The sequence below is a fragment of the Podarcis muralis genome, chromosome 10 (genome assembly GCF_964188315.1).
Source record: "Podarcis muralis chromosome 10, rPodMur119.hap1.1, whole genome shotgun sequence".
In the NCBI taxonomy this organism is placed as follows: domain Eukaryota; kingdom Metazoa; phylum Chordata; class Lepidosauria; order Squamata; family Lacertidae; genus Podarcis; species Podarcis muralis.
The window spans coordinates 48,917,019-48,940,677 of NC_135664.1; the positions used below are offsets into that span (position 1 = coordinate 48,917,019).

General features: G+C 43.4%; 1 protein-coding gene across 1 annotated transcript in view; it reads right to left on the reverse strand.

Moving 5' to 3' along the window:
- Window positions 1-745: 745 nt before the first annotated feature.
- Window positions 746-23,659, reverse strand: part of CYTH4 (cytohesin 4) — a 38,671-nt gene continuing 15,757 nt past the window's right edge. The window contains exons 4-13 of the mRNA XM_028747635.2: window positions 22,839-22,905; window positions 19,243-19,361; window positions 18,730-18,810; window positions 16,967-17,079; window positions 15,545-15,693; window positions 10,261-10,372; window positions 9,206-9,282; window positions 8,547-8,618; window positions 3,331-3,485; window positions 746-1,955 (exon numbers count right to left, since the gene is read on the reverse strand). Of these exons, the coding sequence (XP_028603468.2) occupies window positions 1,883-1,955; window positions 3,331-3,485; window positions 8,547-8,618; window positions 9,206-9,282; window positions 10,261-10,372; window positions 15,545-15,693; window positions 16,967-17,079; window positions 18,730-18,810; window positions 19,243-19,361; window positions 22,839-22,905 (1,018 nt within the window). The 3' untranslated portion in view covers window positions 746-1,882. The remainder of the gene's footprint in view (window positions 1,956-3,330; window positions 3,486-8,546; window positions 8,619-9,205; window positions 9,283-10,260; window positions 10,373-15,544; window positions 15,694-16,966; window positions 17,080-18,729; window positions 18,811-19,242; window positions 19,362-22,838; window positions 22,906-23,659) is intronic.

The following is a 23,659-nucleotide window of genomic DNA, read 5'->3' on the forward strand; positions in this document are numbered from 1 at the left end:
AACAAAACTAGCTGACCCCAAGCAAGATTAAGACCATGGTTTGGTGGCGTGCTTTAACCATTTGCCCCTGCTGAGGTCTCAGTCATAACCAACCTTCCCCCACACCTGTTATTTGCAACTTGCTCAATGTCTTCCAGGAGCGGAGGTGGGGTTTGGAATGAAGAGCTAAACTCAATGCGCTGGGGGACATTGTCTGCATCTTTCAGTGGCATCAAAGTATTTCAGAACCAGGTAGGTGGTGACCTAGAAAGGTGCTGTAACAGCTGTCTGGGTTTTCAGATGCAGGGCTTTTCCACTCTTTCCGGGAGATGCCAGAAATTGAACTCAGGACCTTCTGCATGCAAAGCATGTGTCCTACCACTCAGCTACAGCTCCTTTCCCAGTAGACATGACTTATGTAGCTGGGATTCATTACTCTGTATCTGGGCAAGTTGCTTGTTCACTGTGCAACTTTTCTTATGAGATTGCAGCCAATTGGATGCCATTTTGAATCAAAGACGGCGGACTGAGCCTCTTCAAAACTGCACTGATTTGAACCATCGGCTTCAAAACTGCGCCGATGTTTTGGTTTCTTCGAATTCCCCAGCTAGAAGGCTGCATGTATCAAAGGGAAAAAGGAAAGAAGACTACAAATACACAGCACTCCTACTGCTTCTGTTTGGCGTTGATAACACAAAACAAAAACGGAGCAGAAGAGGCTGCAGTGTTTTTTCACATTTTTATTTATAAAGAAAAGTTGTCATTTCTCCATCTGTTTAACCCTGTGTGTGTGTGTGTGTGTGTGTGTGTGTGTGTGTGTAGAAAACTGCACCCTTACTTGGTGGTATGTGTGCATGTGTAAGTACATCTGGCATATGTATTTTTACATTTGCTTGAATTTTATTTATTTATTGCCACTGTGGCAATTCATTATTACTATTATTATTATTATTATTACTTCTATTTATAATTTACATAGCACTTTCAGTTCAGAAAGTGCTCTACACAGTACCAGTTCTTAAGAATCCAGGGCAGCAGGTGCCCTTATACCCATTTTACAGATGAGAATCTGAGGGTGAATGAGAGCAATTTGTCTGCTCCTCCTGTTATGGGTGAGGCAGAACTTGAATGCATACCTCCCAGACCAAAGTCTCAATCCATCAGCTCAGTGGCTCTCCCAAAAGCCCAATATAAAATGACAAGACACATACAACCCACCCCTATGCTGGAACAGGCAGCTAGAACACAGGAACCACCAACTTCCTACTTGACTTTTTAGAGCCAGAGTCTGCCTGGGTGGTTCTGATTCTGCCTGGGCGGTTCTGTCCTGAAAAGACAAAGTTCAAAAGAACCATACGGCAAGCTCAGTAGACCAAAAACATAGATGGACTTAACTCTGGACAAGCACCACCACCCCATTGTATTGCCTCTCACCAGATGAATTTTATCCTTCATCTTATTATTCCAAATGAGTGTTTTCATTACATACTGCAAAACTCAATTACCCGGAAGGCCATGGAATGACGAGTGAGACAGGAATCCACGTCCACAAGACTTTCCTGGTATATAAGTGGCAGCTGTGCTGGTTAGTTTAAGAAAAGGTCGCTCCATTCCATGATTCTCCTTGACCCAGATCATTGAGCAATGAATATCAGCATCCAATCCCTGCTCCATGCGATGCAAGGACCTGCTATCTGTTCAGGCAAATGAGCTACAGTCTCAAGTCATGTTAGATTTTTACTCCAGGAGTGACAAAATGAGACCCTCCATCAGCCTGTCAGTCATTTTCCTTCCTTGGACAGGAAGCTGGAGGTGTTTTTGAGTTCCTTTGCAGGAAGGACTTCATGGAAGCCAATTTTTTTTTCTTGAGGTTGAAACATTAGCAAGATGGAGGCTGGGGAGCTCATTTCTTGCTGGCGATCTTTTTCTTACGAGCAGCGACCAGATCATAGAAGGGGTCTTGTGTGATGCTGGTTCTGGAATAAAAAAGGGGGGGTTGGAAATGGGAGATATTCAAGGCTCGGCCACCAGCAAAGTGTTGATCACAGGAACCAGGAGGACATTATTAATTTATTTAGAAAACAATATGTAGCACTTAATATTTTTTAGAAAGGAGGTGGGGATCCTCTAAGCAGCTTATAAGATATTGCAAATACACAGTTAAAAATCGTGAATACATCATAAAAACCTTTCAGTTAAGAACAATGCTATTGGCAGGACAATAAACAGGACAAGGCTCCTAGGCATCTGCTATGGGGAAATAGTCAAATGAGGCCATGAGAAATTCATAAGAAGGTAAGAAGATGTCTCATATCGAGTCAGACCACTGGTCCATCTAGCTCAGTATTGTCTACACTGACTGGCAGCAGCTCTCCAGGGCTTCAGGCAGGGAACATTCCCAGCTCTGCCTGGAGATGCTGGGGATTGAACCTGGAGCCTTCTATGTGTGAAGCTGATGCTCTGCCTATGAGCTATGGCCCAGGCCCTGTCTTCCATGTTCAGAGTGGGGGGTGATATGCCACTGAATACCAGTTCCTGGGAATGCACAAGATGGAAGGGCAGATTCCTTCATGCCCTGCTTAGGGGCTTCCTAGAGGCATCTGGTTAGCCACTGTAGGAAGTAGGATGCTGTTCATAGGAGAATCAAAGCCACCTGGTGATCAGCACAAAACTTTAAGGGACAAAGTTGAAGGAAAGGCAGGATGTTGTGGCTGATAGAATGGAGCAAAAGGCTCACTCCTTCCCAGAGCTAGCAAAGATATCAGTACTGAAAGTGAGCTACATGGTTTTTAACCAATGTACCTATGCTGCATTGGCCTTTCAAACCCCAAAAGGTATGGTACCAGGTTAATTCAGTATGTGTCTATGTGTCTACACCTGACTGGTCTTGCCCCTTTTTATAACTAAAAACTGGCAGTCTCGTTATTTTGTTTTGGAAAGATCCTGAACCAAACTGTGAATGAGGTGGATCATACATGTGTGTTCCTCGCTTGGTGACTGCAGCACCGAAAGATGAATCAGCATCATAGATCAAATGGCACAGACGGACCATTTGCATCAGTTCAAAACACTGTGCTTTGCAGTGGAGACAGTCCACACATTCTGCCATGAATTACTTACGAGCTAACGGGAGATTAGAAATCAATTGAGGCCATGTAGGTGCACAGATCTGTGAGGGTTCGTGGGTGCACCACCCATCAGGACCACACTGGGCTCTCGATTGTCACACTGGTGGGAAACTATGGTGTGCCTTATCCCTGAGTATTTCTCCCCTCCAATTTCCCCTCCTGTGCCCACTGTTCTCATAGCACCACCATGCTGCCACATCACCCTGACAGCCTTCCTTCTCACCGTATTGCGTCAATCCATAGGTCACGCTCCTCCGCCGAGGGTGCAGAGATCTTGTAAGACTGGTGTTTGCCTTCAACCACCTTCCCGTCTCCGTCCATCTTGCAGGCTTTGATTTTCTGCCCCTTGCTGTTTGTATTAAAGAGCTCAAAGCAATTCTAAGGACAGAAAATGGAAGGGAATCAAGAGACTGGAAATCAACAAAGCTACAAGATCCAACATGCGGCAAGCCTCTGTTTCTGCTGTGCTTTAGGTCAAAGCTGCAAAGGCATCCCCCTTCAGATTTTCACATATACAATAATGCTGAAATTCTATGTGATCTCGTGGCAACGACACTGCGCTGTGAAGGACTTGGGATTTATTTCCTTTTTCTGAGAAGAACTGGCTGCTTGACCTTGGGGAAACACTTCACATTGCATTCCTCAACTGTGTACTTAGACTGAAATTTATCTAGAGAAGGATGGCTTTGCAACAGAGAATGCCATTTTATTTACTCGTTTTATTGACTTGCGGGATTTGAACTTTGCCAATTCTGGCGTGAGCTGACCCGATCCATGTCTCCTGGGCAAATTTGTGGATCGGAACATAGCCATTCATCTGATCTTGCACATCTCCATATCAAAATTTATTTTTTCAAGGCACGTTGGAGAGAAAATACATACAGAAATGCATATATTCACATGCATATTCTAATGCATACTGTATGTGGGGCTACCATTGGGTCTGGTTAGGATGCCCTAGCTGGTGCAGAATGAGGCATCTTGATGGGGCATCTTGTTGAAAATGTATGACGCCATTAATAAAGCACCTTCACTGGCTGTGCATCTACTACCAAACCAGGTCAAAGGTCTGTTTATTAATTTACAAAGCCAAGAACAACTTAGGTCCATGGTACTTTAGGAACTGCCTGAACCCTTATATTCCAGCTCAATCACTGAGATCATCTGCAGGAGCATTGCTAGTTTTTCTCCAAGTCGGTGCAGCTCATTTGACAACAACAAAAAATAGCCTTTAGTGCCATTGGCCCAGTACTGTGAAATACTCTGCCAAGAGAGATTCCACCAGGGCTTTCCGCCTCAACTTTTGAAAGTCTGCAGGCTATTAAGAATATGTCTTTCCACAAGAGTTCGCTGTTTTCTGATTTTAACCTTTTCGTATGGTTTTCACTGTATGGTTTTATGTACTATTATGTAAACTATTATTGTACTATTATTTTTTCAACAAATAGTGGTATGTAAAAAATTTTTGTATACATAATGTATTTTTGAGAGAAAATGCAAACTTTGATTTGGAGTCATCCAAGCCAGTGTGATAAAAACCACGAGTATGAAGCCAGCACAGGCAAGAAATGGAGCCCATCTCTCATCAGGGATGAGAGGAACTGCAGGGCAACATCTGGAGAGCTACCAAGGCTGGCTTAATGTGTAATGCGCAGCTTTGTCTCTTTTTAATAAAAAAGAATAGTTACAGGTAGGTGGGGTGTGAAAAACACCCCATTGCATCTTGGGAAATGAAGGTATAAATGTTGTCTTTCCATATGCCTTGATACCAATACCCCCTTGCATCCGTAATCTTTCCTTCAAAGAATTTCATTTGTCAAACATTTTGTAACAAAAGAGATACGAATAACTTGAGTACAACAAATCCTCTTTCTGACTTCATAGAAGTAAAAGTGGGGATGTAGATGTACGTTGTTACACATTAGAGAAGCGGTTCCCAAAGTGTGGTCTGTAGACCATCGGTGGTCCATGAGCTTCCTTCAGGTGGCCTAGGGAAGTAACTCTGCAAATAGGCACAGCTACAAGAGCAGTGTGTGTTTGTGTGAAGAATTGTGAGTGCAGTGGCTGCTCCGTCATTCTTAGAACTCAATGGCTCTCCTGGAAGGTGAGTGGGGCAGACTGGAAGTTGATAGGATGGGGGGAAAGCTCTGCCTTCCTCAGCAGAATGAAGTCATGGCTGGTGACAAGACAAGGGGAGGTCTCGAGAAAGGGAAAGAAGTATTAAAATATTAATACTGATTTTTAATTCTATGTTTATTGCTTCTTTGAGCTCTTGTTGTGTTTCATTAAAATTCCATTAAAATACTTCAGCATCTATCATATTACAATTTCTAAGCAACATGTGGGAGAATAATTAAGCCAAGACCCTCGGCAATTTTCAAGTGGTCGAGGGCAAGAAAAAGCTTGGGAACCATTGCATTAGAACACAGCAACATAGGAAGCTTATATCAAGACAGACCACTGGCCCATCTACTCAGCTTTGCCCACACTGGTTGAGGGTGGTACTCCAGGTTTTCAGACAGGAATCCCAAGCTCTACTTTGAGATGCACAGAAATGAATCTGGGACCTTCTGCATGAAAAGCAGCTGCTCCACCACTAAACTACAGTCCTTTGTGGGGCACTTAGATGGACCCTTATAGCAGTTACTCCTGGGTAGCCCAATCCTGTGCATTTTTACTTGTGAGTACTATAAGGATTATTACTAAGTCAGTGCACATAATAAGATTACATTCGGCAGCCTTACTGTCAGCTTTCTAATGAAAAGCAACTTGCAGGCTAGGAATCTCTTTGCGCTCATAGGCAGCTGCCCACTTGAAGGGCATTTTGATTCCTGTATCCTTGGGCAAGGACCACCAACCCGGGCTGCTCTGTGTCCCAAAGAGATGCCGAAAGTTGGGTGATTTGGCAGCAGCTTTGTAGAACTGCCTGACTGCTTTTGCCTTCTATGGTGTTTTTCCTGATGTGGCACCATGTAGCTTTTGTAAGATCCTGTCAGAAGAATTCTAACTCCCACCTCCCGTCTCTCAAGTGCACTCCTAGTTAAGCTATCAAGTAATCTGCTGAATGGATGCACTCCAATCTCAGGGAAAAGCTATTGGCAGAAATCGTCCGTTTTGATCTGGCACCCGTTTCCCCCTCCTCAGTGTAACTTTCAGATGAGATCTCCTTGACGGACACCGCTAAGGGGTGGGCTCCCTCAAGATCTTGATTAGCCGAGACACCAGTAACAAAGCGCTGCTACTCAATGTTCTTTTTAAAGACAGGTGTATTGCTCCCGCTGCTATCCATCTCGGAAGGTACTGACATGCAAAAGTAATTGGAGGGTTTCAGGTGCCTCTTTCAATGTACCATGATGCTCCAAAATGAGCTTTTGAGAACCCCAAGAGAAGCTCACCTTCCCTCTTGGTGCATTTTCATACATGTTAAGCATTCTACAAAATGCACCTGGTTTTCCCCGGTAATTTGTGGAGGAAACAAATGGTGTGTAGAAGCAAGAGGGGCAGATGCTAAAGGAAGGGAATTTTTGCTGGTCAAGTTCTTAAGGATATCCCAGTCCACTTCTCTGAAATTTTCACTTTCTTTATTCGAAAAAACCTAATCTGGTTGCGATGGGCCAGAACTCAACTTCCCCTACTGAACAGCAGCCTGAAGGGAGAGAAGGTGGAGTGGTTCCACCTGCAGCTAGTCAGCTTTCAAGGACACAGAGGAGAACCACCAGCTTCAGCCTTCTTAAACAGGACTTTGGGCAGCAGTCAGATGCTGGAAACAATGTCTGTGGTTCCCAGCGCTACCTTGCTGCTTCCATTTGGACCTTTCACTTCATGACCGCTTGCATTCTGTGACCTCTGGATTATCTGACAATTTGGATTGCTGTTCGCCTGACCCTCAGAATGGGCAGGACTTCGCATGCGGATTTGACTTCGAGGCAAGTGTATCAGTCTCACCTCCTATCTGATTCCACCCATTTCTCCACCCTGTTGCTTGGCAATGGGAGTTGGAGCGGAGCTATGACACTGGTGCCCTCCAGGTGTTTTGGACTGCAACTTCTATAGTCCCTGATGATTGGTCATGCTGGCTGGGGCTGATGGGAGCTGTAGTCCAAAATGTATAGAGGGCACCAGGTTGGGGAAGGCTGCCCTAGTCCTTTTTGGAGTGGGTTGGGAGGGAAGAGAATTACACCAGTTACTCAGCAAGCAGCAAGTTGTCTCCCACTTTATGGTGTTCTGAATGCCAACGCACATGTATGATTGAAAAGCACATGGTCCTTAATTCATTACTTTTTTAAAAAAAAGACCCCCACAAAGTTTTAGAGATGAAAATTATTTACAATGCATGCTGACTCAGGAGTAAATCCCACTGTATTTAATGAGCCTTACTCTTGGCTAAGTTGGTACAGGCTTGCTGCATAACATACGTATTGGAAGACTTGGATTTTGGTGTTCCATGGAAATTTACGATGGATCTTTTGATGTAAGCAAAGGTGGAGGTGGAGGAAAAGAAGAAGAGGGAAGCTAGACTACCAAATCTAATTCTATCCACTTCCTTGCCATTGGGAATTCCAAGAACTATCCTCAACAAGGCTGTTGTTTTTGAACTTCAAAAGTATTGGAACTTGGGTGTGGATGAAGGTGAAGCCAGAGCAGAGGCTGGGGGAATCTAGTGCATCACAGGAGAGTCAGAGGGAACCTGGTTGGTCATGCAGTGAAGCTTGGCGGAACCTGTGTTTTGCTGGCTTTACAGACACCAATTAGTAGTAACATATTTTCACTGGGTCTTGCTAATGAAGTATCATTATGTGCCCAATATGGTATCATCCACGCACAAGACAGAGAGATCTGCAAACCCAGAGAAACCCCAAAGTCTGTAGAACTACAAAGTAAATATAGGTGAAAGAATCCTCAGTGGGGGAAAGAAACAGCTCACTAAGGACCGAGCAATGCTCAGTTAGCATGGCAGGTTGACTGACGGTTGAAGTAGAAAAGCAAATGGAAAATCTGGGAGGGGGGACCACTTGATGTCTGGAGTCCTAAACAAGAGCTATCCACATGAAACACAAAGAGAAGAGTTGGAAATCTAATATTTGTGGTGTACACGTAGGATGTGTAGGTATGTAAGGTATGTATTATATGTAATGTAATGTAATGTAATGTAATGTAATGTAATGTAATGTAATGTTCTGGATGGTTTTATGTTTACTTTTTGTTATTTGAAGTATAATAAAGGGTTTTTGTTTTTTTAAAAAAAGAGCTATCCACAAGACATTTTATTGTGGACTCTGCTTGGACCATCTAGTTTACAACCAAAGAACCAGAAGTAGAGGCCTTGTTGGTCTGGAGTTTCAAGCTACAGCAAATCTACTGAACTGGGGAAGAAAAAATATTTGCTGTGTCTAAGGAAAGGATGATAACCACTGGTCACAGTTAGTAGCAGTGACTTACTCGTTTCTTCGGGTCCTCTACTTTTCGAACAGATAGATTTTCCAGTGGAATAATCCCCAGCGGCTCCTTGTCCTGAAAAAAATTCAAATCAGAGATGAGTTACCTTCCCAATGTGCAGGCAGTACCTAGGAAGTTAGTGCTAGCAGCTGCCCGCTGACCCTGGGCTGGAGAACAAGGCTGGCATTATGACCGAGGAGACCAGGGTTTGAATCCCTACTCAGCCATGAAGCCCACTGGGTGACCTTGGGCCAGTCACTCACCATCAGCCTAACCTGCCTCACAAGGTTGTTGTGAGGATTAAATTGGGAGAACCAAGTATACTACCTTGAAGACCAAGGTGGTATATAATTGTAATAAATAAAAGAGCACCCTGTTCTATGTATGTTTTTATCACCATATTTCTATCCCCCTATTCATACAAGAAGTTCAGGTTGTCATACATGGTTCCCCCTCTATCTTTTATTTCCTCACAGCAACCCTGTGAGGCAGGTTGGACTGAGAGACAGTGACTGGTCCAGGTTATTTGAACCCTGATCTCCCAGGTCCCGGACCAGTACTCTAACCCCTGCACCACACTAGAATGTCCCTCACATTCTCTGAGGATACATCTTTCAGATAAAGTTTGTGGGTTTTTTTAATGGAAGGGACACAACTCTTACCGTGGTGTATTCAAAATAGTACAGGCAGTTATCCGTCAGAATGAACCAACGGCGCTTCCAAGTCTTCACTCTGCCTCCTAGTGCAAAAGGAATTAAAAACACACACATACATGCTTAAGACTGGATTAATCTTTAAGCTATGTTTGCTATAGCTTGAGTTAGTTTAGAATTATCTTAGAAGGCTTAGGTTGCACATACACCAAACATTTAAAGCACATTCTCTTCAAAGAATACCGGAAACTAGTATATTCTTCACAGAGCTAGAATTCCAAGCAAATTTAACAATTCTTTTTGGCAGTGTGGGCAAGATGCACTTTAAATTTCCTCTAAATGTATGGTGTGCATGCAATCTTAGTGTTCTCTGAGAACACATCAGAACAATATAGCAGATTGCAGGCAAATGGCAGAAAAGCAATGACCATATTTCCTAGGGGTGGTAAAACATTGACTGTTCATGGTCACAACGTGCGTGGCTAACCTTATTCTAGATCTTTGGCTGTGCACACAACACACATTTAAAGCATACCTCTTCCCTTCCCTCCAAATACCCCTCAGAGAGCTACAATTTTCAGCAAACTACAATTCCCAGGATTCTGTATGGGGGGGGGGAGAGAGGAAATGTGTTTTTGATGCACGGCATGTATGCAGCCTTTGTGTTGCTGGAATGGATCCTTGCACCCACATCTGTGCTCTGAGCATCTTCCGAAAGGGCCATTTCTCCAGCAACACAGGTACCGTTTCCTTCCTGCCCCAAGAATCCAGGCCAAGAACCAAGCCGGATAAGGGCAGAGGAGATCATTTATTTCATCCAGGCTCAAGACAGCCTGCGCATTGAAAGAAGGGAATCTCTAGGGAATACAGAGCAGAACTGAACGCCAGGGGTCACTGTTACCCCACCACAAGACAAGGATGTCTGGCTGGTAGCTTGCTGCAGTCCTGAGCTCATGAGGAAAGGCTCTGCTGGTTTTCCTTCCGAGAGATTGAGGGGGGTAGGGAGGGCTAACCTGGGGTAGAGGGGCGGCAGCAAGGTTTTCAGCAAAATACAAACATGTTACCTAGTTTAAGGAGCCAGCCTTCCTGGCTGGGGTTAAAGAAAGTATGGGTGAGGTCGTTCCCATCGTCCTCTGGGATGGAGAATGGTTCGTTCTTGATGCTGTCAAACAAACTCTGCCTCAGGAAAAGGAGAAAGAGGAAAATCTTGAAGGGGAATGCCACACATCTCACCACAGGGACACAGGAGGTTGGTGCCTTCTAGGATTGTGTGGTATTAGTAATGGTGATTCAACGCAGCAGTTGTCCAGCATCGCGGGCAGAGATCGTTCCCACCGCCTGATCCCTCAAACTGAGCACTGAGGAGCCTTTTAGCTGAGCTATGGTTCCTCCCTCAACCCTTTCCCTTTCCCTTTCCTCCTGCCCACCTGTGTGTTTAATCACTTATTTCCTTTCACAGGGAGATATCCTATGTGGGTCATACTCAAGAGTAGACCCTCTGAAACCAATGAAGTCTCCTTCTGACTTAGTAAAATACTGGCCAAAGTGTTTCCCTTTTCGTTTTTATATAACAGGAATAGTGCCATTTTTCCACACAAAAGTTAATAGGCCATGAATGAAATAAGGAATGAAAGCGTTCATATGCACATAAGCAACGCAGGGACACTAACTGATAAGGTGCGATTAAGAGAGACCAAGGGGCAATTAAGAGGCTGTTCGCCAGGAATCCTATGCTCAATAGGAATCAAGAGGTGAAACTGCCAGCAGGATGCTTTTAATTAAAGGCACAGGAGCCCCAAAGAGCACATGGGACAGGAAGGTACTGCAAATGCGTTTCCAATTTAAAAACGGCCACGAATCAGGTCTGAAATATAAACTGTAGGCCAACCTATAATTAATGACTGGCATGGAATGATTAGTTAAACATGCAAAAAGTGAGAGGGCAAAGGATGACACTTTCAGAGAAAAGGACCAGTGTAGAAGCAACCCAGATTTCAGCAGTTTCCACAGTATCCAATGCTTCCTACCTCAAACCCATTTCCTCTTCTCATCACTCTTCTCTCCCTTTCAAGCATAATGAACTTGATTCTTGGTCTCCAAATAGAATCAAAAACATCCCTTTCATTTCCATAAGCTATTCTATACTCAGCAAGTGGGTTTCCTTTATATGGTTTCTTTCTTTATTTTCAAAATTGGAGGAACATAAAGTCCCAGTTATGCACATCTGACTCATTCACAAGGGGATTTTCTCATTTCTTGTCCAGTAAAATAGTGACATTGGGACTACTGGAACATGCTGTCACACATTATGTAATGTCACTGCGACTTCCTCCAAACTGCCAGCAGCAGGAAATCCAATCTTTTCATATGAAGGGCACTTCAGTGGTTGCTATATAAAATCAGAGTTGCCCCCTGAGTGGTGTTTCAGAATAATTTTTGATAGGTAGGCTATGTTGAAATTGGAAGAAATTGCAAAATTCCTGAAGAAATTGTCCAAGGCTGTGTAGCATTAGTGAATAAAGGACACTGTGAGAAGCCTCCCCTGACTGTCTGAGCCACACTTTGACAAAAGCGAATCCTGCTTAGAATATGGTCTCTCTTGCCCTGTAATCATGCACCTCCAATGTTTCCAATGGTAAGGACATTTTGTGTGTGTGTGTGTGTGTAAGTGTGTAAGAGCAGCATTTTCTGGTAAACCTCCCAAGTCTTCAGAAGTCAAACATAGATAAAAAAGGACACTAATCTCACTGAAATGTAAGAAAGTTTTAGAGAGCTGGGTGCGTGCAGGCAGGCAGGCAGGCAGGGGTATGTGGGTGCATGCACACACACACACACACACACACACACACACACATCCTGCAACAAAATGATGTGGTATATCCTGACCCTTAGAAAAAGCACTCCTGTTTAGGACCCAAGCCTTACAGTGCTTTTCTTTTTCTATATTTTTTTATAATTTTCTTTTTCATTTTATAATAATAATGATTTATTCTTTTTAGCCCGCCCATCTGGCTGAGTTTCCCCAGCCACTTTGGGCAGCTTCCAATCAAGTGTTAAAAACAATACAGCATTAAATATTAAAAACTTCCTAAACAGGGCTGCCTTCAGATGTCTTTTAAAGGTAAGATAGCTATTTCCTTCACATTTGAAGGGAGGGCGTTCCACAGGGCGGGTGCCACTACCGAGAAGGCCCTCTGTCTAGTTCCCTGTAACCTCACTTCTCGCAATGACGGAACCGCCAGAAGTAATAATAATAAACAAATGAGAATAAAAATGTGCACCACACCCCCAATACCATTCCACTTTTACTATCCAACCTCCCAAAAATTCAACAGCTCTCGCGATGGTTTGACCCCTTTCCATTTTACAGTACAAATTATACAAACACCTTCCTCAAAATCATTTCTCCCGCATATTCGGCATCTTACCTTAATAGCACATGTTAATTTATCATTAATAGCTATACCCCGCACCTCTTTATACCATTCTTCCATTTTATATTCACCTTGCCCCTTCCTAGTGCTTATAGTGTTTTTCAAGCCTCCTTGAGGGGAGAGAAGTTTTAGGAGGGAGCAACATGTTTTCCTGTCCTCCCCCCCCCCAAAAAAACCCTTTATCTGTTGTGCTGTCCAGCACTATAGAGCTTAGATTTGGGGCTGGCAGCTAGCCCTGACTCTTTTTTAAAAAAAATGGGTTTTATAAACAAGAATAATGTTATACAAAGCCACTCCCGACATAAGGAGGGGGGGTTGCGGGCTCACGCCCCATCTACAGCCTCGCGGGGCTAGCTCGGCCCCGCGGGACTTGGGAATCCCGGGGATTAGCTTTTACCCCGCTAGCCAATCAGCTGGCGTCAGGGGCAGGGTTTAGGTCAGGTCATTTAAGGTCGGGGCAGCCCGTGCTCGCCCCTTTCTTTCCTTCAGCCAGCTGCAGTTATACAAACTGAATAATGTTATACAAACAAGTATACCAAGTTTTCTCATGTCATTTGTACATCACAAAGATAGCATAATAAATGTGGGGGGTGGGAATCTACAACATATGTTTCATTATTAGTGCTCAATGTACATGAGATTAACCCCACCCAATGGACTAGAATGTGGTCTAAATCTCCCTTTAAATCCCTATCAATGAAAAGGAAAGAACTCACTATGAAACTCACTTACAGATGGTACCTAACACCACGGAAATACGCCCAGGAACCTCACCAAAATGCTGGAGAGGATGCACCTCCACAGGCACATCCTTCCACATGTGGCGGGAATGCCCCCAAAACCAACTCTTCTGGACAGCAATCATACAAGAAATATGCAAAATAACTAAACAAGTATTAGAAGTCACCCCAGAACTGGCCCTACTCAACATCTTCCAAGATAATAACACCTATTCACACCATAAAGAGCTCATAACCCACCTACTCTCAGCAGCCAGAAACATCATAGCTAGCCCTGACTCTGAATATTTTATAGCTACATAGTGGGTGAGAGGGTGGGTGGCATTTTGAAGAGTGGGAAAGGAGAAACGTGTTCTTGGTCCTCTCCTTTTTTCCTGCAGCCTTGCTTTGTAGTGCAGGGAGGAGAGTGTAACCTCTTGGCCCACAACTCTCCCACAAACCCTGATTCTCCCTCCATCATACACTTGCTATATTTTATTAGAAACTTGAGCAGTCCAACCCTTCCTTCTCCCCTGCTCCCGTTTCCTTCCGCTTCCTCCTCGGTTGATGTGTTGGCATTATGTCTGCATTAGAAGGTCACGGGTCCTTGTCATGCCATTTTTGATATTTCCCTTTCTTAAATTTTGATACATCTTCAAACCTAGGGAATCCCCCAGCTTTGCACCATCGTCACCTCATTTTGGGGATGGTCCATTCCTGTTTCAAACTGGCAGGCACTGGGTCACCCAAATTTGTTATTAGATCAATGGCTATATATAGTCATTCGACATAGCATTCTACTAAGGCAAAGGGTATATAGGTAATGGTTAACACATATTATGTGCCTGTGAAAATAATCACATGCAATCAGATAAATAACTCCCATCAACATTTCCCCGGGAGAATGGGCTGAGTCAGTGTCAGTACTGCAGAAAACCTGAGCTCATTAAGGGCTTCACTAAGTAGAGGAAGCTAATATTTCTAGTGGAGAGGGAACAATGATTCATGACGTCCTCTGAAGCTTTGGAAGAAATTGCCACACCTGGAAAATTGATGGGCTATCGAATACGAATTAGTATTGCTCCCTTTCTGTACAGGTCTATTAATTGTCTGCTGGAGAGCTCATTATTACGAGGTGCTTTGAGAACCGCCTGCTGTAGAGTGGAGTCTGGCACAGGAGGAGGAGTATGATAGACACACAATTATTTTGGAGTCTCTGATGAGTTTTCAAACTGCATGTGTTGGCATTTGGGGCATGTCCTCTGGCATAATCCCTTTCTCCTCTCATGAGGGAGGGCATCATTTGTACATGCCTAAGCAAATGTATGGATTTTGAACTACTACAGGTACATATTATGTTTGACTTGCTCTATAAGTTGTGAGCTCAGCTCCCCTGGTGCTTTCTTTCCATACATTAGTGGAGCACCTTTGGATCAGTTGGCTTATAGGTTCAGAGCGTCTCCCTTTTCTGGTTAGATACCATTCAGAAATCCAACAGGTGAAGCTCCCCTTCACTTCATAGCCATGCTGGAGAAGCCATACCTGTAGGATTTCTGAACAATCCACAATGGTCTTCAATGCAGATATCCTGCAGGAAAAAACTGGTGTGTGTGTGTGTGTGTGTGTGTGTGTGTGTGTGTGTGTGTGTGGAATAGATGACAATCCTAGGTATACATATTTTTTTTCTGCTATCATTTTTCACCCAGAATCGTAACTAGTTTGTCCAAGATTTTTATTCCGCCTTTCTTATTTGGATTTCCCACAGTTCAGTTTGTTCATCTATTTTATAAAATTTATTCATTGCTTGTTGTAAGAAAGTGGTATATAACAAGGTAGTTCCTGTCTATCCTTCCTCCTTTGCTTCTCACTGCAATGCATCTTTCAATCCCAAATAAATATTTGCATCTCTCAGGCCCTTTCCAGAATGGACAGAGGCTAAATTGACTGCTGGTGTTGTTAGGTCAGTACTAAATATCTACTGCCTGGCCTCACTTACAATACGACTAGTGAGAGAACCCAACTTCTGAGAAGAGAGAAGCAAAACCTCTGAAGTCATTGTGCCTGAGGATTTCTGGGTAATATGGCCAGAACTAGATGGCATAGGTGAATATGTGGGCTCTTCAACCATTCTTGAAGATCTCTCTTTCCACTTCCAACTAGCAGGAAAAGCAGAGGGAAGCACAGAGCTCTCTTACCCGCAAAAGTGGTTCCTGAAGGTCCCCTCCATCATTGATGCCTCTGTTCATGGACACAAACCTCTCAAAGGGAGGTTTGTCTTTGACGTTGGGGTTGTGCAGGCTGGTGTTCAGCATTATGACGGAGAAAGAGAGGATATAGCAGGTGTCTGCCAAAGAAAGGAAACAAGCGAGTGAGTGGTGTGCCTAAAGCCTATGATTTCTAGGAAGCTCGAAGAATAGGCATTGTGGCAAGCTTCAAAGAGAATCTTTAGTTTCAGTAGATGCAGTTGAATACGACAGACTTGCTTCCTAAGCTCAGCGTTCATATTCAGTTGTGGTTATCTATGATTATCCTGAAATAGGAGGCAGTGATAGCTATCAATATGGATAGCTTTAAAAGAGGGTCCATCAGATTCATGGAGCATAAGGCTATCGGTGATTTCCCACAGGCAAATGGTTGGCCTCTGTGGGAGCAGAATGATGGGCTAGATGGACTACAGGCCAGCTTTTACGTTTTTATGTACACATAGTACAGTAGTAAGAAAAAGAACACATTTATGGAAATTTGAGTCTTGCAAAAAACTGGAGAGGAGGGGTAAGAATTTTTTTCAAATCCTCCAGGAAGGAATCCATACTGGCCTTATTTAGCTTAACAAGGTAACCAAGGATTTTTAATTTTTCCTTGATTCCCCTTTTTCATTTAAAGCCCCATGCTTTTCACAGCAGCACAGGGCTCTCTCCACAGCTTCCTGCCTGGCCCACTTCCTGGAATGTCTTCAGAGACATTGTGTTGTGTTGCATCACTGCAAAGGGACTGTGGTTCTACTGAGAAGTGACGTGAGGCTCTATCCACACCTTCCGACTAGCCTCATTACCTGGCAGAACCAAGTAGCCCCCTCCCCAAATCTCTATAGAACTTTCTCCCACTCTACCCCAAGAAAGCACCTGAAAATTACACCTTATTTTCATGGCCGGGAGGGTATTTTTTTAGGAAAATCCAGGGGGATTTCAGCCCAGCCTTAATAGAAATGCCCACAGTTGGAGCATGGGAGTAGCTGAAGGAAGGGGAAAGATGGACAGCAGTGGGGGGACTGGGGTGCTATCTTGTGGAAGCATGGGGTCAGTGTGTGGTTCGGCAGAGGGGTTAAGACAAACAAAATTTCAGGGGAGAGCCCCCCCCCCCAAAGCTAGGGAAGAAGAGCTCAACCAGAGCAGCCCGGTGGTTACTAGGGCTACCCTTTGATTCATTTTGACAAAATCCTGAATAAATGTTTCCCGGCATCAGGCATAGCCAATGAGGCACCCTTCTGATGTTATGGACTATAAGTCCCATCAGCCTCAGCCAGCATGGCCAATGGAGAGGCATGATGGGAGTTGGAGCCCATCATCTGGAGGGCACCACATTGGCAAATTCCATCTCACAGCCTTCCTCTCAGCTACCTGTTGACTGGAAAACTCCTGGGTTGCACTGACAATACCGGTTGGCAAAGGCCTCCATCATACGGTCAATCTTCTGTGCCTCCCCAGGCAACCGAAAGCTCCACAGGAACTGTCTGGGAATGAGAAACCAAACCATCAGAGTCTGCTAATTGGCATAAGGATGGGAGAGTCTTCCACTGAAACTGGTATCAATCCTGGAAATCTTGAATTCTCTTAACAACTGGCTGGAGGTTACTGAATTGAAGAAAGTATTAATATTCATTCCATTTGATCCTATTTGATTAGACTACATATCTTCCTACAAAAAGTTGAAACTCTTGAGGGCCAGTTTACTAGAAGCCAACATGGAGTCTATGGAATTTTAATGACAGATTGTCTCATGTGATGCTGTACATGGGTGATTCATGGGTTCTTCACATCTGAGGAAAGTGCATTTGACCACTTGCCACACAGCATGAATTACATAAATGTGGAATCATCTTTTGTGCTGGAGCAGGATCTATGCAACTTGTTCTATGTCTCTTTGTATGTATCATCTTATTCAAATTCCACGTAACAAATGACTCAAAATGTAATTCATCCTTAATGACTATTTCCTTGAAAAGTTCTTGCTTTGGTTTTTAGGTGACAGCAAAGGGTATACAATAAGCTGATTGGCTGATTTTGGAGCAGGAAATTCATCATGTGTTCAGCAGCTCTAAGTCAATATTGTATCAGTTCATCCTCCTCACTGCTCCCTTCTCAGGAATTATCTCAAAGCAACTCTGCTCCAAGATGTCTTCTTCACAAGCAAGACCCACCTCATGTTGACAAATAAGCATTTGGGGAAAACGTCAAAGTGCAAAAGGGAAGCTATCTCCTCCAACAAATTGTCACCAAGAGCAGATTCTCAGTCAGCTAATCAGGTATTAGGGATCTGGGGAAACAGTAGATTTTCTAGTACCAGTTTTAGCTCATGTGATGTGAAATGAAGTCACTCCCAGTTGGTTCAAAGAGCAACAGGAATCAGAATGTATAACTGTAGCTTCAACAAAGCCCTATTGGGGCGTTCTGCGTGAACTCGTAATAACAATCACATGGGGAGGAGAGGGAATTCCCTGCCAAACCATGAGCCTCTGGTTCATCATCTTCTTCTTTGTGTCAGCTCTCCATGAGTTAAAGGGTGGCTGCATGAATTGAAAACCCGGACTTTCCAGGTTCAACTAATCTGGCTCAGCAGCACCTGGATTTCTTTTATCCAAAAGGGTGTCCATCATGAAGTGTCAAGAAGCAGACACAGCACACATCCTCAAATCAGCATAGGATACTGCAGGCAGGAATGAGTGAAAATGCCCATTTCAGCTTCTCTCAGTCAATTGTTTTTCCAATCTTAAGTTTAGTTCTCCACATCTAAACATCAGTTTGCAGGCTGTTGCTTCTTTGTTTAAATGTTTCCTCATAGAAATTCATCAGCATCTTAAAGCAAATTGTTCTGAATAGACACATTTTCGTATGAAATTTCCCCCCATAAAATGCATTTTTGTACATTATTTTCACTCATATATGCAACTACATGTGCACTTTACTAGAGTATATGTACATCATACTAAGCTGGAAAACAGCACTGCAAAAGTCAGAGAAGTGCAAATCTTGAAGGAAGTTTGTGTTTCAGTATGCACGTTGTTTCGGAAATGGTAAATTAGGTAAGTTCACCTTTAAATACAAATGGAATTGAATTTATCCATCTGTAGGTGTTTAATGCTTTGCTTAGACTTAGAGCATACCTTAATGCTTGTACAAGGTTGAGATTGGCAAACTGGTGGCATTCTACAAAGGCCTGCAGAATCTGGAGGTTCAGTGGATCCCTGGTGGAAGAAAAATAACAGCGTGAGATGGGGAGAAAGCAAAGAGGAAGGTTATTCACCCCTAACTTGTTTATTCATCATGCATTCTGATTTGCTTTCACAAAGCCTATGAGGGGGTTAGACTATGCCCCGTCTTTACTGAGTATTTGTTCTGATTTGTTTGCAGAGTGGTTATACCACAATGGACATTCATCCTGACTTGTGGGGTGTTAAGACATTTTCTCATTAACAATTTGCTTGTATTTCAGAATGGAAGAAAGTGGATATAAATATAAGAAAAGAACATTTTTAAATAATGAAATATTATGAAAAGAATGAAATATTTCTCTACTTGAAATTGTTTTCCACCACTAATATTTATTTATTGCAGTGGGGGAAATGATTTCAGGTGGTTACATGGGGAAAAGAGAGAGAGAGAGAAAGAGTATTCACCTTTCTCCCAAGTAATCTCCAATGGCTGTCTTGTTGAGGCCTTCTCCTTTGTAAAGGAATTTGGCAATTTCTTCCACATTTGATGACAGTATTTTGTGTTCAATCAGATACTGGATGCCCTGTTTGTGAAAAGCAGACTCGATTATCATGAAGGAGTCAATAATAGTAATAATACACATTTATATACTGCTTATATGCAAAAATGTATACCTTACCTGCCTGGCACCAGCTCCCTAAAATTCTCTATGCCCATGAAACACCCTTCTTGCACTTTCATTTTGTTAAATTCATTCAGCTTTTTCTGATTTGTCACTGTGTTTATACTCCTTACACTGGATACTTTATTGGAATTAAATACAGTGGTACCTCAGGTTACATACGCTTCAGGTTACAGTCTGCTAACCCAGAAATAGTAACTCGGGTTAAGAACTTTGCTTCAGGATGAGAAAATAAATTGCGCAGCGGCGGTGCGGCAAGTGCTTCAGCAAGTGCTTCAGCTTAAGAACAGTTTCAGGTTAAGAACGGACCTCCGGAACAAATTAAGCTCTTAACCCTAGGTACCACTGTATAGGTGCTGCACTTTATATTTATATTTTTATAGTGACTCTTGATGAAGGAAGGCTGATAATTTGTTCTGGACATCATTCTCTAGTCAAATACTGTAAACAGGTTCTGCTGGTTTGTAGTTGCAGTGCTTCAAAACCTGCAAAACCTAGGTGATCAGCGATGCCAACAGGGCAAAAGAAAAGAGCCTCAACCCTAATCAACATTCCTTACCTGCCTCCAGAATAATTCCAACCGTATTTTAGTGCCGCAGTTATCAGAAGCAGTTAACCCTACCATGGTAGCATAGAATATGCCCACTATTGGAATGGTCCAATATCAGAAGCTCATCAGGACAGCTCCCTTATCCATGCCCAAAAGTACAGCGGTACCTTGGGTTACAGATGCTTCAGGTTACAGACTCCGCTAACCCAGAAATAGTACCTTGGGTTAAGAACTTTGCTTCAGGATGAGAACAGAAATCGCGCAGCAGTGGGAGACCCCATTAGCTAAAGAATGCTTTAGGTTAAGAATAGTTTCAGGTTAAGAGCAGACCTCCAGAATGAATTAAGTTCTTAACCCGAGGTACCACTATAGAGTCCAAAAACTGAAGGTTTTGTGTTAATCCATTACAGACACACAGAGCACAAAACCCAATTCATTAGGATAGCACAAAACCCAATCTATTACAATCAGCTGGCAGGCATATATTAGTATGCTGGCATGGTTCCCTAACTTCCTCAAAGCTAACAGGTCACAAACAACAGTCAAACTTGAAAGCCTCATTCTTGCCTCATTCATTTTGAGGAGCAAGGAAGTCCCATTGTTTACTGTGGAGCGCTAGCAGTTAACATCACTGCTTTCAAAGGACTAGGGCTGCACTTCCTGACATTTCCCATCCACTACACCACAGAGATGCCTTTCCCCACTAGTGTATCTGCTGCTCTGCTGAGGCTTAGCTACTGCTTAATTGTGGAGCTTCTGCTCCTGACTGCAGCACTGACAGTAAGAGGGGAGTAATTAAGTTGGGAGTATTTTGAAAGGAACTGGTTGGCAGGAAGTGCAGTGAAGACTGGGTTCGGGCTGATAGACTGCACAGATGTAATTAGGCCAAAGAAAGAGAGATAAGAGCAGACACAACTTCAATTCTCTTCAGTCCAGCCAGGGTGAGTTCTGGGCTTGGGCCTCATCAACTTTCCTTGCAGGTCTCTCTCTTGCTGGGCTAAAGGAGGGCTTGTTGTAGAAAGATGGCGCAAGACCAAGAGCTGAAAGATCTCCCAGTTAAGAGGGCTGCAAATACTTTTATTGTTGTTTTTGGTTTTCTTTCTAAAGTAGATGCTGCATGAACCACCCAGAGGAGGGAGACACTCCAGGTCTCTTTTTAATGTTCCCATCTTCTTTTTAAGGTGACATTTATTTATTTATTTATTTATTTATTTATTTATTTATTTAGGTTGCATTTCTAGCTCACCTTTTTCTCAAAAGAGCTCAAGGTGGTATACATGGCTCTACGTCTCCTCATTAATCCTCACAACAACCCTGTGAGGTAGTGAAAGGCCCAAGATTACCAGGGAGCTGAATGGCCAAGTGAGGATTTGAACCCTGGTCTTCCAGGTCCCAGTCTGGCTCTCTAACCACTATGCTACACTGCCTCTCCATTTTTGGCTGTTGCAACATTGGTTGGGGTTGGACTATAAGGGAGGTGATAGTGCTCTGGGCGTCCTTAGAACATTTTCATTCAATTCCAGAGAGAAGAATTGAGGATGGGGTCATATATTCCTGGTGAAGAAGAATTCTTAGAATAGTTCTGTTCTGCCTCTTGTTGCTGATTTTTCAGTCCTTCCTAATTGTTCCTCTTCATTCTGCATCACTATCGAGCATTCATTCTGATTGTTTTGCAGGGAGGTCAGATGCCACGTTGCATCAAACAAATGCCATTTGTCCCTGTGCATTTTCCTGTCACTTTCCTTATCGCAAATGACATTTTGATTATTTTGGAAGTGGGTTTATTGCACAAGAGCTCCAAATTGAGTTTAGCTATATTCAAATCCCGCTTGAATATAGTGACAGTCTGTTCCGTCTCTGCCTCCCGACACCAACAGCATGTCTGCCTCCTGGGGAGAATTGTGGGGTTTCAGTGGATCCTTGCCACACTCCAACCAATCTGGACTGGTGCTGCACTGAATACCCAGGTGGGAAAAGCTGGGCAAGGTCACCAGTCCAGGTGTCTGAGATTTACACTGGATCAGCCACCTCACCCACCATCAAATTGTGGATGAGAGTTGTTTTATTGTGGACTGAGCTTGCATTAAGCAACAGCACCACCAGACGGAAAGGCAGGCCACAATGTGTAGAAGACATGGAGCTAGCCGGAGCAATGGTCTGACTCAGTGAAAGGGACTTCCTTTGTTCTTGGACTCCACCTTTTCTGCTGTCAAGATTGTGACAGACTCCAAGTAGCCACAACATCTAAGAGCCATGATTGTGAGATGCCTTCTCTGTTGGTGTCATCTCCTATTGAAAACTGTCTTTTAGCTTAACTGCTGGCCATCTTTGGAGAAGTTAGGCTTAACTGAATATATATCCAAAAAGTTCTCCGAGCACTTGGACATTTGCTTATGTGATTAAGAATCACATGGCGGTGAAGGGTGGGGCTGCCTCCTCTGAACTAAGGGCACTGTTGTGTCTCCACACATGGACCTGTCTATCCAGATCACAGCAGCATCGTAGGTACATACAGCAATCTCCTCTCAACAAATGTGACTTCCTCCCCACAAAATGCTTGTAGGCAGTAGGAACTGAGGATGCAACAGCCCCGCCTTCCTTCCAGGTGATTGTAAAGTCACGTGAGAGGACATCTGAATATGATTTAGGAACTGCACTGATGAGTCTTCTGTAGGCCTGTGCCTACTCTGTTCTTTAAAAACAAAAGCTTTACAACCTTAGGGACTAGAAATGTGCTTCTTTTTAAACGAAAACTCCAGATCTTGAATTTTACATGTAATAGTCAATCTCCACTTATACAGTACAAATACACATAGACCTGACCTGACCTTAGTAGGGTCCATGTTAAATTTCTTCCGTCCAACGCACATTTCTTTATCCCTCTGGGCCAGCTTGCTGCAAAAACCAAGATGAGATTTGATTAAATATGGAACAGATTGAAGAAGAGCAACCTATGACTTCTAGACTTTTCCTCCTGGGTGCTCGCTGGCTTCCCAGCAAAATAATCCAAATCTCTCCTCAATTCTGGCTCGGTCAGAAGATGCTCCACCATTTTGCCAATTTGTTTTGGCACTGAACCCATTTATGGCTCACCTTCCTCCAGCCTGAGCCAGACCGCAGGGTCAAATTAAACATGATGTAGGATCATGGCTTATGGTAGCTTGGTGGGCATTTGTGTGTATACTTGAATTAGGGGAACCACCCATAGGGAAAGGGTTAGGCACCCTCCACTGTTTCTCTGCTCCCAGTTCTTTCCTCCTCCTACAGCTTTTCATCCAAAGGTGTGGGGTGGGGGAGACCATCAGGTTACTGTTACATGTTTTCGCATGTGACATGTACTTTGGCCCATTCTGAGCAATAATTAATACACATCACAGCATTGGCTACCCCCACCAAGGTTACAGTGTGTAGCTTTTCAACAAGGCCAACATATTAAAATGCACATTTGAATGGTTCATCGCTTTGAATGGACAGCTTCCCCATTCACCTAACAACAACTATTATTATTATTTATGTGCCACCCATCTTACTGGGGACTCCGCTGTAAGCTGCAAATGTTTTAAGTGTGTTTTAAGTGCAATATACAATGTGACACTAGATGGTGAAATTTCCTTATGGAAAATTCAATGTATTTTATTTTTTTTTAAGT